Source organism: Lutra lutra, chromosome 9, assembly GCF_902655055.1.
Source record: "Lutra lutra chromosome 9, mLutLut1.2, whole genome shotgun sequence".
NCBI lineage: Eukaryota > Metazoa > Chordata > Mammalia > Carnivora > Mustelidae > Lutra > Lutra lutra.
This window is the reverse complement of record NC_062286.1, coordinates 68,462,663-68,477,107: the sequence shown is the minus strand read 5'-3', so window position 1 is coordinate 68,477,107 and position 14,445 is coordinate 68,462,663. Positions and strand designations below refer to the sequence as shown.

Genomic DNA, 14,445 nt, shown 5'->3' with positions numbered 1-14,445 from the left:
TGTGCTACTCAGTAAGTAGCCGTACTACTAGCCATAAGTAGCTAATGAGCACTTGAAATGTGGCTACTGAGGCTGAGGAAATGAGATTTTAATTTATATGTAAATAGTAAATAGTAGCTATTGGCTACTGTACTGGACAGGTCTGATCTTGGTTGGAGGGCATGCATATATGGATCCAGGTCTACGGATGCAAAAGGAATGCATGAGAGTCACTGCCTACAGAACTGTCTTCTCTTCTTAATGAAGACAAAAGCCAGGTGTTAAAAAACAATCCATTTATTGGGTTTTAAACTAGTTACACAATTGAAATCATCAGTTTGGCACTACTCTATACAGGGATTACGCCTGTGTACGCTGACAATTCAATACTGTACCAGGACCTCTGCTGTGCTTAGGTCTGTATGGAGTCATTAGCAAGTAGATACTAAAAAATATACTGTAGTGTTCCTTTAAGGAAGACTGTACAGGGTGTGTTGCAAGATGACATTCACCAGCTTGTGAATTACTTTAACCTAGAAGATACCTTGCATTCTATAAACTTGTCATAGGCAAACATGTGGTGTTTGCATTTAGGGATGCACACAAAATGTTACATAAAAATCCAGACTTTCTAAAGATAAATGAACTCAAAACCCCCACACCTCAGCTTTTGTAACATGAAAAGATAGGGAAAATAATTTAAAAACACAAAAAATGCATTCAGTTGGTACAAAAGCCAAAAAGTCACTATAATAAAGAGCTACATGTGAATCTTTACAAATTAATTACACAATGCTGCTGTGTAAAAGGCTGCATCTGTACAAAGTCTTGCCAGTGCTATCTCTACAGTTTATACAGTCTTTTACATCTATATAACATTTATTAATAAACAAGTCAATTAAATATAAAGACTTATTAGTCTCAACGATTCTGCAGGCAAAAAAAAAGAAAAAAAGAAAAAAGAACAAAAAAAGAAAAAAACTTACAGAATTTCCACAAACACAGCAGTCTTCCATTAGGTGAAATATAACAGTTTTCAAAGAGGGTTGATCAAACAGTATATGTAACGAATACAGGTAAAAATCAACCAGTCAGGGTTTTTATTATTGTTGTTGTTTATTTTCAAAATCACACATTGTATACACACACAACAATCAATCAAAAATTTATTCACCAAACCCCCAGTTTTTCAGCAACTGCTCTTTCTAATCAGCACCAAAAACTCCAGTCTGTGGGAAGCACGTGGACACAGCCTTCACTTCTGTGTCTTGGTGGAGCACTCCATCAGGTCCTTGGTTACATTCGAGATTCGCCCTCTTTTCCTTCCCTCTTCATGGCTCTCCAGACCCAAGGCTCTCAAAGGCTTCGATTTACGGCTCACAGCCCTACTACCATCTACACCCAACAGCCATTTGGAAAAAATTCAAAATAATTTGAGATGAATGAAATGACGGGACCTGTGTTACAGATAGGTATTTTCCATTACAAGTGAACTGTTTTTTAATGAGTTCCTAGACTCTGTTTGGTCTTGGATGCCATGATCATATTGGGTAATTATTTCTAGTCTGAGACATTGTGGCTTTATCAGATGCCTCAAAGAAAAAGTGATCAATACTCTGGAGACACTTCCAGACAAGTTAGGTAATCAAATGGCAGCTGAAAACCTGTGGAACGGAGACTAATGAGACCAAACACAGAAGCCACCAAAATGATGAGAGCTCAGCGGAGGCAGAGTTTTAAAACCTGCAGAGAGCCGCCACAGATGGCACCTGAGGATCTGGAATTTTTGATGAAAGAGCTTGAAGTGAGGACTACTCATCTGTATCAGGGAGGGAAAAAAGTCTCCGTTAGACAAAAGGACATGCAACTCTAAAGCTCAGTAAGTGAAATTTCCTTTCCTCTTCTTCACCTAGTGGAAAGGTTTCTGGGTTCTCTTTAGCTCAGGATGGAAAAGAAATACTCAAGAATCCAGATGAAATGTTCTCACAACTGTATACAACCTAAGGTCCTTAGGGCAACTAAAATGCCCAGGACCTGGACAAAGAAGGCAAAGAAGAGTCAGATTTCTTTTAACTAACCACTCCCAGGCTAATAAGCACTCTCATTTATAAAGGTCCAAAAGCAGTCACATCAATTCTCTGCATTATTACCTGAAGCAGAGAAGCAGGGAAAAATTCTCTGGAAACTTATTTGCACTGGCCATAGCAAAAATCATATTAACATTTTTTAAAAATCATCTAAATAAGGACATCTAATAATGTCAGCAAAAAGAAAAAACTTATGAACACCCACTTCTCAGTCATCAAACCAAAGATATCTATCTACCTGAGGATGTCAGACTTCTTTAAACTCAGCATTTTGCCAACTTACCCTTCTATGCATAATAGCATGGGGACACAAGGAGATCGGTGAGAACAAGCAGCTGGTCATCTGTGAATTGCTGTTTGTGTTCCTGCCAGTTGTCATGGTGCGTCCTTCGGAAATTGGATAAGGTCTTTTTTACAGTCATCTGTAGGGTAGGCAACGCATATACATTTTATTTTAACCTCTGCAAGATTAAGATTATATTTAGGATAAACCGAGCTATGTAAAAATCTCTCTAGACTCAGATCTCACACTTCATCGGGTGCTGCAAAACCAATAAGCCAACTGCAACTTTGCAAAGCCACCGAGCTCACTTTAAAATGACGAGCTGCACTTTAGGACAAGCTCCTGGCATTTGCACCGTGTTAGTAAACCAGTTTCAATACACAGCCATGTCTATTTCCCAAGTGAGAAGGACAAAGCCATTGGTCTTTGCAGTCGTTTAGACACAGCTGTTCTCTAATACCATCACAATTTCCTATTTAGTATTAGCTCACAGTTAGATACTTCCTAGATACAAAATATCAGTAAAATAAAAGTATAGGTTAACTATCCTGACAACACTGACAATATTTTACTTCCACTGGGCTGGGAGAGACAGAAGCTTTATTAATTTCATTGCTACCAAAAGATCTCAAATATACATGAAAACAAGGCCTCCACAAGATCTTACTAATCACTGTTGAGTAGGCTTAGCCCTGGCTGACATATTAGTAGCAGCAGCTTTCTCAAAAACATCACTGATATAATATGTGTGCAAAGAAATTAACAAAGAAGAATTTTACCTCAATTGGCTGTGGATCATTCAGGTGTGCACTGAGATTCATAAGGAGCTGGGGCATCCAGGTAGGAACATCGTAGGGACTAGAAAGAACACATGCACCAAGTCCTAGCACCCCAGCATGACGTTTGACCAACTCTGAAAAAAAAAACAAAAACAAAAACAACAAAACCCCACCAAATATATGTGCAAATATTTACAGGACACTATTGCACATGTCACGGTGAAATAAAATTAGTTTTCGATGAAGCTGTTATTGATATGTGAATTTCTGCATTTAAAAAATGCATCTGTGTGTACACACACCAAAGGACATGATTTTCAGGCTGAACTAAAGACATCCTATAGCTGTCCTTCAATGACAGTGGAATTACATCTAAGTCAGAAATGCAACACACATATGTTAGGACTTACACAATAATAGTTTCAATCAATTCGTATCACATGCAAAATTGCAATCCCTGATCTTAAAATAATCAATTAAAATCAGATCCCACTTTTCTGGATAGATCCACAGAATGGAAAGATTCATGAGGTAAACATACTGTATATGAGGAATGTCTGTGTTTCTCAGAGCTGCAGTGTGTCTGTATTCTACAGAGTCTTTTTTCTTTCATTCTTTTCTTTCTTTTTTAAAAGATCTATTCTTTCTCTAGTGATAGAAGTTACTGCTTTCAAATTCTCCTGTTTTTCATTAAAGTTGTATGTGTGTATTATATGTGTATTCATGAAATATGGTGCCTAGGGAATTGAAGTTAATAAAAAAGGAATACAAAACAGAATTGTAAATAATGCCATTTGGGATAACAAAGGTCTAAAAATAAAACTATTTTGGTACTTAAGTATTAAATTATTAAAAAACAGTTCTCAAGCAAAGCAACTAGAACATTCATTGTATTAGGTCATTATATGACTTAATTAAAACCCTTTTGTAATCAGCACTGAAGAGCTTCACATTCCAAGCACTTCCTGCAAATCCAGTAAACTTCCTATTAAGAGTTGTTCTATATATTTTCCATTCTTCCTGTGACTATAGGTAGCAGTGGCAAGGTCAAATGGCTCTTTGCAACTGTTTATTATTTTTTAAAGATTTTATTTATTAATGAGAGCAGGAGCAGATGGGAGGATTAGAGGTAGAGGGAGAGGGAGAAGCAGACTCCCCACCGAGCAGGGAGCCTGACGCCAGGCTCAATCCTGGGGCCCTGGGATCATGACCTGAGCTGACTGCAGGCACTTAACCAACTGAGCCACCCAGATGGCCCTATCTATCTATCTATCTATCTATCTATTTATTTATAAGATTTTATTTATTTATTTGACAGACAAAGATCACAAGTAGGCAGAGAGAGAGGAGGAAGCAGGCTCCCTGCTGAGGAAAGAGCCCAACACGGGGCTCGATCCCAGGACTCTAGGATCATGACCGGAGCCAAAGGCAGAGGCTTTAACCCACTGAGCCACCCAGGTGCCCCTATTTTTTAAAAAAGATTTTATTTTTAAGTAATCTATGTACCCAACATGGGGCTTGAACTTACAACCTTGAGATTAAGAGTTGTATTCTCCACTAACCGAGTCAGTAAGGTGCCCCACATTTAAATGTCTCTTTATTTTTATTTATTTATTTTTAAAGATTATTTATTTATTTATTTATTTGAAGGAGAAAGATCACAAGTAGATGGAGAGGCAGGCAAAGAGAGAGAGGGAAGCAGGATCTCTGCTGAGCAGAGAACCCGATGCGGGACTCGATCCCAGGACCCTGAGATCATGACCTGAGCCGAAGGCAGCGGCTTAACCCACTGAGCCACCCAGGCGCCCTAAATGTCTCTTTAAATATGACATAGTAGGGTGCCGGTGGCTCAGTTGGTTAAGTCAGTGCCTTTGGCTCAGGTTATGATCCCAGAGTCCAGGGGTTGAGTCCCCCATCAGGCTCCCAGCTCTGCAGGGAGCCTGCTTCTCCCTCTGACCTCCTCTCTCATGCTCTTTCTCACTCTCTCTCCCTCTCTCAAATAAATAAATAAAATCTTAAAAAAAAAAAAAATGACATCGTAGTCAGGTCTGATTCTCCTGTTTATCTTCTTGCTTAGAGCAGAAGCTCCTGCTGAGGACTTCTCTCACCCTCTCTCCAAATGCCCAAGGAAGTAGTAGTGAACAGTACCCCCTCTAAACAAAAGAAAAGCTTGTTTTGTTTTCTTAGTATTTTCCTTGTACATTTACACCTAAGCTATAAAATCTAAATACAAGTATTTTATACTCTCCAAAATAACTCATTCTACACCTCTCTTTATAGAAAGTGATTTCATCCGGGCAGGCAAACCTGATTCATTTCACAGGTGTATGCCACAGTGCACAGGTTCCTCTGTGCCTCTCAGTTTTCGCTCTTCTCCTCCAGGTCTGGCCTGCTGTAGGCAAAGCTTATTGAAAGCAGTGATAACTATTCCTAGGACCTAGCAAAGACCCAGGTACATACAAGTATTCAATAAATATTTGATGAGTAAGCCTGGTTAATTCCCAAAAGGACGTGCGTACTTTATACCAGCACTGTTACCTGCAGAAGGAATCGTATCTCCTACGGAACCAGGGTCTCGCTTTCTTTTCTTCGGTAGTTTCGTTTTGCAAAGTTGCTCAAAATGAATCTGCATAGGGCTGTCCATGGTAAGGAAGTTACACTGTAATAGACCGCTTAAGGTGGTAGCAGCCATCTCTCGAACCTGTAGAGATAATCACTTCTTAATTTACAGCAGAGATCCTAACCATCAGGGGAATACTAGAGGCTGGGAGGGTGGTGGGAACGGGCTAGGGGACTTCCCCAGACTTCTATGTGCAAACTGTGAATACTCTCATGCTGGTTCTTCCGGGAGGATTCATCAGATTCTCAACAGGTCTGTGACCTCAAAATGGATGAAAGCCACTATATTAGGGCTGCACCAAGTAAATGCTTAACTATTTGATACAAAATTAAATTTCTCCATAAATCATTTTCGCACTGACCAGCAGCTGTCCTTCTCAGGGCTGAAACTGTAAGCGCAGTGCCAGAGCCCAGCATTAAAATGAATTTTTCCTGGACTCCACACCTCTTATAATTGCTGCTGTCGTTTTCGTTGGGAACACAAATACAGAGCAATCTGTATAACTGGCATATGTTGTAGAGATTTATATCCAGTTTACTTCTTAGGAATTTCCCAGGCTGCTGTCAGACTACAAACATAGTTTACCGAAGTACCAAATGCAGAGTGGAACACAGTCCATTTCAAAATGGAATGGGAACTCAAGTTTTGGGAAAACAAAAAGACCCCAATAAAATGTTGTCATCTTATAGACATCACAAAATTCCTTCTAACCTTTCATAAAGATAGGCAATAATAATTTTGGGGGAAAAAACTCCACCTAAATATTTTGCTGTTTATTGCTTCGAAAGGTTTTTTTCTTAAATGTTTTGACAGTTTTGGGGGTACTTAACATTTTCATTATACTATTAAATGAATTACATCATAAACTGTTTTACTACATCATACTTGGTTGCATTATTTCCTTTCATACCACGATTCTTTCTTATAGTCAACTACTGATTAGAGTGCTTTCATCTTCTCACTACCGTGAGAATATTCTTAATTTATATATATATTTCTTCCCATATTGTAATATATTTTTTCAGAACAGATTCTAAGAATTACTAAAGAATTACTAAATTTTAATGTATGAACAACTTCACTGTTAACTTTGTGGCTATCAGTTGCTTTTCAAGAGCCAGTGCGAACAGACTATGACACAAGACTAAGTGGAATACTCGCTACATACCTTGCCAACTCTGTTATCATCATAATACATTTTAAGTAGGCTCTACGCCCAATGTGGGGCTTGAACTCATGGCCCTGAGACTGAGTCACATGCTTTGCTGAGTCAGCCAGGCACCCCTAAACATTTTCGTTTAAACCTAACAGTTTTCTTTAAACCTAACAGTTTTCTTTAAACATATCTCATTTAGATTATTACAAAGTGTTTCAGTATTATGAGTAGCTCTTGCTAATTATTACTGATACACAGTATTCTGGGTTTTTTTTGTTAAAGATTTTATTTATTTATTTGACAGACAGAGATCATAGTAGGCAGAGAGGCAGGCAGAGAAACAGGGGAAGCAGGCTCCCTGCTGAGCAGAGAGCCCAATGTGGGGCTCGATCCCAGGACCCTGAGATCATGACCTGAGCCGAAGGCAGCAGCTTAACCCACTGAGCCACCCAGGCACCCCCACAGTATTCTGTTTTAAAAATATGACAGAGATGCCTGGCTGGCTCAAATGGTAGAACATGGTACTCTTGATCTTAGGGTTGTGAGTCTGAGCCCTACGTTGGGTGCAGAGATTACCTAAAAAAATAAAAATATAAAAACAAATCTTAAAAAAAAAATGACAGCTTTAATGGATGTCATCGTTTTATTTATAGTAACAGTTATGCTAAGCCCACTACAATATAATTCATGAAAAAGTTCTACAACAAGGTCCAGCAAACAATAAATGCAATTTAATGTCACTGCTGTAATTGTAAAATTAGGAAACACTGATTTTCAAGATTTCCACCTCTTCATTTCTATTCCTTTAGTTATGAAAAAATACAAGTTAAAAAAAATTACAGATAGCTGTAAATATTGTAAGCCTTTTCAAGCTCTTATAACCAACTGTGTGTGAGTACCTAAGGGGCTAGCAATATCTACTCCCAGAACACAAGAAAGCTGGATTCCAAAATGAATAGGCTCATTAGGGAGCTGGAAAAATTTCCATTCTCAGTTTCCTATGGATGCAATCTATTTTTAGTGCTCTCAAACAGAATATATAATCACCAGGAGTGCTCCACTACACAGAAAACCCATACAATTAAAAAAGTACAAATTTCACAAAAATTTCAATTACATTTTCTTTACCTAAGGCCAATTTCAAAAGTTGTAACTTATTCCTTATTTATTATAACACACTTTTCTTATATTATGTTATATTGACTAAAAGATTTATCTTTTTGTACAAAATATCAATGTAACCTCACCACAAAGTTGCCTTTAATTTCTCTACCAAGGAAAATAAAAAGGGGCAAAAATTCTAACTTAACTGGATAATAGCATCTGTGCGTAGACTTTTATTCAGAGAGCACAAGTGTGTATAAGAGTGGAGGGGGTGGGGTAGAGGACGAGGGAGAAAGAGAATCTCAAGCAGGCTCCACACCCAGCTCAGAGCCTGATGTGAGGCTCAATCTCACAACCCCGAGATTATAACCTGAGATGAAATCAAGAGTCAGATGCTTAACCAAATGAGTGACAGAGGTGCCCCTAGATTTTTATTCTCTTAAAACTGAAACTGCCAACATGCCCATTCCTATTAGTCCTTTAGAAACTGGTAAGGTAAGTAAAATATTATCACCTGCAATTTCACATATAAGAAAATTTTGGTTTACAAACATTACCTTCCCAACTGCAAAGAGACACCAGAACAAGAACAGGCCCAGTGTTTGTTTCATTTGTAGGAAAGGAAATCACCATTAGGGTATCAAAATGAATAACACAGGTTAATGTTAAAATTAAAGTTACTTTTAATAATTTATGCTTTAAAAAACTCATCAATGTATAAATACTTTTTAAAGGGGGGGGGGAACATGATGCTTTCTCTAAATTTTGATTTGCTAGATCGTAAATTTTACCTCTAGTTGTTCATCCTCCAAAAGACTTATAACCAGCCACCTGATGTCTTTAACTGCATCTTCATTGTTTAGGAAAATAAAGAGGTTATAAAATACCATGGTCTGGAGGTAGGTCAGCACTGTATATCTAGCATGCCAAGAACTGCTTCTTGCTGTCTGTGAATGAGAAGAAGTAGAAACACTGGGAAGAGTGCTGCCCAGAGCAGGAGGTGACAGACAGGAAGGACACACAAATCCTATCATCTTCTCTGATACCTCTACTTCACAGGCATGGTTAGAGCAAGCTCGTGTTACAGTTCCTTCTAAATAGAAGGTTGCACGAACAAGTTCAGATACAGTTAGTTCTTCAGAATGGTTGGAAATAAAGGGTAAGGAACAGACAGACAAAAGTCAACTTCAGAGAAAATTATAATTCATACTCTGACTCCTCTAAGAGTTGCACATTATTTCCTTTTACTTCAAAGCAGGTAACGTAGTAGACTGAAAGCAATGACTGAGAATTGCTAAATTCTATCACAGAAAAACAAACTGGGTTGTTAAAACACATTTTTCAGTGACAATTCAACTTAAAAATCTGAAGACCATGGGAACAGTCCGCTTTTTATGTAACACATGTATGACCTGGGTAAAGGCTAAGCATATGGTATACTAAAAATGCAGCCAGAAAATATATAATCACTTAGGTCTTTTTTCCTTCTTTCTTTTTTAAACCAGAGATTGGGAAACAGAAGTGAATAAAATAAAGGGGAAATGGTTAAAGGGAATGACTACCCCTCTTTGCTCATAAGCACTTTGCACCCAAGATGCTTCAATAATTAGCTCTTTGTGTATATAGGGAATTTGGGGGGTTGAATGATCTCCCAAGCTCACAGAAGTTGGTGGCAGAGGCAGGTACAGAATCTAGGTCTATTTCTTTGGTCAATAGATATCTTTTCTCAGACTAAAATAAAAGTCAAAATGAAAAATAAATTTCCAGTACTGTGTGCACTACAGCTGACTTTGTGAAATTCTTAGAAAGGGCAACCAAATTCTAGCTAAAACACAAAAATATCATTAGACACTCTTACTTGTTTTAGCACCTGAAGTACCAAAGGCACTTGATGAGGATAAAGCAAGCCCTGAGACATTAGCGATAAACATAACTTTGCATCTCTTTTCAGTTCGTCATAGCTATTGTCATTTTCCACTGGGGCAATCTAGAGAACAATAAAACAAATCAAACACATTATTGAAACAACAGCCAGTAAGTACAAAGGCATCCTTACATAAAATAAATCACATTTTTACTTTTAACAACTTCTATGGGAATTTTCAGATATGTACAAAACTAGGGAAAGGACAAGGCGTCCCCATGAATCAATCACCACTTCTCCCAGCAAAATCCTCCCGTTTCTTGCCCCCCATGTTTCCCCATCCCCTAATTAAATTATTTGAAGCAAATCCCAGATGCATTTCACCCGTGATTATCTTATTATGTATCTCTAAAAGATAAAGTCTCTTACTTTAAAAACCTGGAATGAAATCAGCCATAAAAATTCATTGCAGGGGCACCTGGGTGGCTCAGTTGGTTAAGCGACTGCCTTCGGCTCAGGTCATGATCCTGGAGTCCCGGGATCGAGTCCCACATCGGGCTCCCTGCTTGACCGGGAGTCTGCTTCTCCCTCTGGCCCTCCCCCTTCTCATGCTCTCTCTCTCTCCCATCTTCTCTCTCTCTCAAATAAATAAATTCTTTAAAAAAAAAAGCCTCAATTCTAAAAAGCACATAAGCGGCAGTTATTAAAAAAAAAATTCATTGCAGTTAAGATATAAAATATACAGTAGTGTTCAAATTTCCCCTATTATTTTGTAAACTGGTTGTTTGAAATCTGGTTGAACATGATGATCTCACACTGCATTTGGTTTATGTGGCTCTTAAGTGTAAAAGGTTCTGTGAAAGATGTATTTTTAAAAAATCTCTAAATTCTCCCTACCCTCTTTTAAAATTCCTTGCCCTTTAAAAAAAAAAAAAAAAAAAAAAAAAAGGAGAGGGGGAGGGCCTGGCTACTTGGTTTTGTAGTGTCCTCCACAGTGGCCTTCCTTCTCTGACTGCATCCCTGTGGCAGCATTCATTGGCTCCAGTATGTCCTGTAAAGTAGCATTAGATCTAGAGCCTTGATTTTATTGAAGTCTAATTCTTTGAGCACAACGTAAGTGGTGTGTACTTCCTTCACTTATGTCAGTTTTCTCTTTCCGTGATGAACCATTACAAAAAAAGGTTTGCAAAATGGTGATACTCATTTCTTCTTCATTATTACACGGAACAGTTCATACAGAAAAGCCTTCTATCTCTCAGAGGGTTTCCTTCCTCTGATAGTGGTTTCCTTCCTATCCTCCAAAAGTAAACAATGAATTTTTAAAACAATGGTCATTATGAGCTAATGAATTTGAAAAAACTTAATGGTTTTAGTCTTTACTGGAGCTCGAAATGGCTCCTGATTTCTTTAACACAACTGTTGCATTCTTGGTTTCTGGTAGGACAATATGAATTAGGTTTACCCTGTACATTTCTTGGTCCTAACCTGAAATCAACTTTTTCTCCTTGGAGCCCTGGTTCTTCTAGCAGGAAATGATACCTTTTTAGAAACCGTCATCTGGGCACTACGAGCACTGATCACTATTAAGCTGATTACTGGTTATGGGTTTTTTTGTGGCCAGAGCTAGGAAATAAGCCTATTTTTAAAAAAGATTTTATTTATTTATTTGATAGAGATCACAAGTAGGCAGAGAGGCAAGCAGAGAGAGAGGGGGAGGCAGGCTCCCTGCTAAGCAGAGAGCCCGATGTGGGGCTCGATCCCAGGACGCTGGGATCATGACCTGAGCCGAAGGCAGAGGCTTTAACCCACTGAGCCACCCAGGAGTCCCTAAGCCTATTTTCTAAAGAAAAGCAGATCATGAGATCATACTGGTATTTTCAAATTTAGGATTACTGAGGTTTTACTAAACAGCTGGATTTTTAAAAAAGATTTAGAGAGAACACACATGTATGCATAAGTAGGGGTAAGGGCAGAGGGGCAGACTCTTCAAGCAGACTCCCAAGATGAATTCGGAGCCCGACACTGGCGATCCTACAACCCCACCACCATTACTCGAGCTGAAATCAAGCAGATCAACTGACTGAGCCACCCAGGCACCCCAAAAGCTGGATTTTTATATCCTGTCACTCATGCTAAAAATTTTGGTTCCTAATGTTAAAAAAGGACTAGGGCCAAAATGAAGTCACTTGCCCCCAACACTGCAAACTAAGACTTAACTGCAATTTCAGTCATTATGGTTCTGAAAGAGTGCAACTTCCAACCAGCTAATTAGGAATTAACTGATTAGTAACAGTAAAGTATACCACATGGTAGACCCCTGCCTTGTCTGAAATAATCTTTTGTTTGGCCTTTCTTGTCCCACCCCATTTCTACCTTTAAAGACCTTCCATTTTGAGAGGCACCTGGGTGGCTCAGTCAGTTAAGTGTCTGCCTCTGGCTCAGATTGTGATCCCAGGGTTCTGGAATTGAGCCCTGTATTGGGCTCCCTGCTCAGTGGGGAAGTCTGCTTCTCCTTCTCCCTCTGCCCCTCCTTGCCCTGCTAATGCTCTCCCCCCACCCCCACTATATTTATATACACGTTCCATTTGGTACAGATCCCTGGAATCCTTTCCATTTTTTACATGGTACTGCCTGATTCATGAATCACTGAACAAAGTCAGTAAGATCTTCGAATTTACTCTGATGAATTTTGTTTTTTTAACACTACTGACAATTATTATTTATTTGCTCTTTATTATTATATAATAGACATAATAGCTTTATTCCAATATTACGGGATGCAGTCCCCATAGGCATGTGTGATTTCCTATTTTATTTTATTTATTTTTTTAAGATTTTATTTATTTATTTGACAGGGAGAGATCACAAGTAGACAGAGAGGCAGGCAGAGAGAGAGAGGGAAGCAGGCTCCCTGCTGAGCAGAGAGCCCGATGCGGGACTCGATCCCAGGACCCTGGGATCATGACCTGAGCCGAAGGCAGCGGCTTAACCCACTGAGCCACCCAGGCGCCCTGATTTCCTGTTTTAAAAGTCAGTGCTTCATATATTTATCCCTACAACCAGAAACACAGTAAGGTGAAGTTCATTTGTTTCATTTTGCTTTTTTTTTTAAAGGCAGAGGTGCCTTGGCTGGTTTAGTCGGTGGAGCATGCCATTCTTGATCTCAGAATCATGAGTTCGAGCCCAATACTGGGTGTAAAGTTTATAAATACTTTAAAAAGTATGGGGGGGTTTCATTTAATTTTGTTTTATGATCATAAAAAGTGTTTTTAGGGCTCAAAAGACAAATTGGTAAAATAAAGTATGCTCAGCCTTCTTTGTCCCCAGCCCTTAATAAGTAAGTGTCCTCTAAAACAGTCTATTTTTTTTTTAATTTTTTAAAAGATTTTATTTATTTGACAGAGAGAGAGAGAGATCACAAATTGGCAGAGAAGCAGGCAGAGAGGGCAGGGGAAGCAGGCTCCCCACTGAGCAGAGAGCCTGATGCAGGGCTCAATCCCAGGACCCCGAGACCACAACCTGAGCCAAAGGCAGAGGCTCAACCCACGGAGCCATCCAGGCGCCCCTCCTCTAAAACAGTCTAAATATATTTCTTGTTTCTTTTTAAAGTATGGTTTTAATATGGGGGTCCCTGGGTGGCTCAGTAGGTTAAGCATCCAACTTTTGATTTCAGCTCAGGTTGATCTCAGGGTTGTGAATTCAAGCTCTGTGTTGGACTCCATGCTGGGAACAGAGCCTATTGAAAAACAAGCAACAGTGCCCCCGCCCCCAGCCAAAGTTACAGTTTTAATATGGAAAGAAATTATTTTTCTCTTACAACACTAAGGATTGTATCAACGGAGGTGAAATATTCACCAAAGCTTAGTATTACCAAATTTCTTTGCATACCCATAACCAATGGGAACTTATCTTGGCGTTTACTTTTTTTTTTTTTAAAGCATGCCTTTACTTTAACTATCTTTGTTTACCAAACATTAGCCAGGCTCCTCAGAGCCCTCTTTTCATCTGGACCTACTGAGTCCAGTTTTATCAAGAATCCTGACATCTGAGAGAATCTCTCTCACCTCTGTATCTGATCCAATTCCTCACCTCCACTTTTCATACGTGATCAACATGGAATGCTTTTGGAAGAGTCCTGTCAAGTCAGTTTACCAAGAATCTCCTATACTTGATGTCTCTCCTATTAGTCATTTTCTTCGCACTAACGCCTCCCCACTGTTCCGCTCATTGGCTAAAAATCCCCAGCTGTCTTTGCTGTATTCAGTCTTGACACCTATCCAATAGTTCCAAACGAAGTCTTCCTCACAACTGACATGTGTGAGAATAATTTTTTCTTTAGCAACTAAACCTCCAAGCTCAATATACTAATTCACTGTGATAATCTGTCCAAGTCTGATGGAAATAATCTCTTTTTTTTAAAGATTTTATTTATTTATTTGACAGAGATTACAAGTAGGCAGAGAGGCAGGCAGAGAGAGAGAGAGGAAGCAGGCTCCCTGCTGAGCAGAGAGCCCGATGTGGGGCTCGATCCCAGGACTCTGAGATCATGACCCGAGCCGAAGGCAGAGGCTTT

General features: G+C 39.1%; 1 protein-coding gene across 4 annotated transcripts in view; it reads right to left on the bottom strand.

Annotated features, from left to right (window-relative positions):
• Window positions 1-260: 260 nt before the first annotated feature.
• The window catches only part of PSME4 (proteasome activator subunit 4), a 115,244-nt gene continuing 101,059 nt past the window's right edge, over window positions 261-14,445 (bottom strand). For 2 of the 4 annotated variants that reach the window (XM_047743851.1, XM_047743853.1), the window contains 6 exons: window positions 9,867-9,995; window positions 8,800-8,955; window positions 5,667-5,829; window positions 3,129-3,262; window positions 2,350-2,488; window positions 261-1,798 (listed from right to left, as the gene is read on the bottom strand). In XM_047743851.1, coding sequence (XP_047599807.1) covers window positions 2,354-2,488; window positions 3,129-3,262; window positions 5,667-5,829; window positions 8,800-8,955; window positions 9,867-9,995 — 717 coding nt within the window. In that variant the 3' untranslated portion in view covers window positions 261-1,798; window positions 2,350-2,353. The remainder of the gene's footprint in view (window positions 1,799-2,349; window positions 2,489-3,128; window positions 3,263-5,666; window positions 5,830-8,799; window positions 8,956-9,866; window positions 9,996-14,445) is intronic. The other 2 variants (XM_047743852.1, XM_047743854.1) reach the window with 2 other exon arrangements.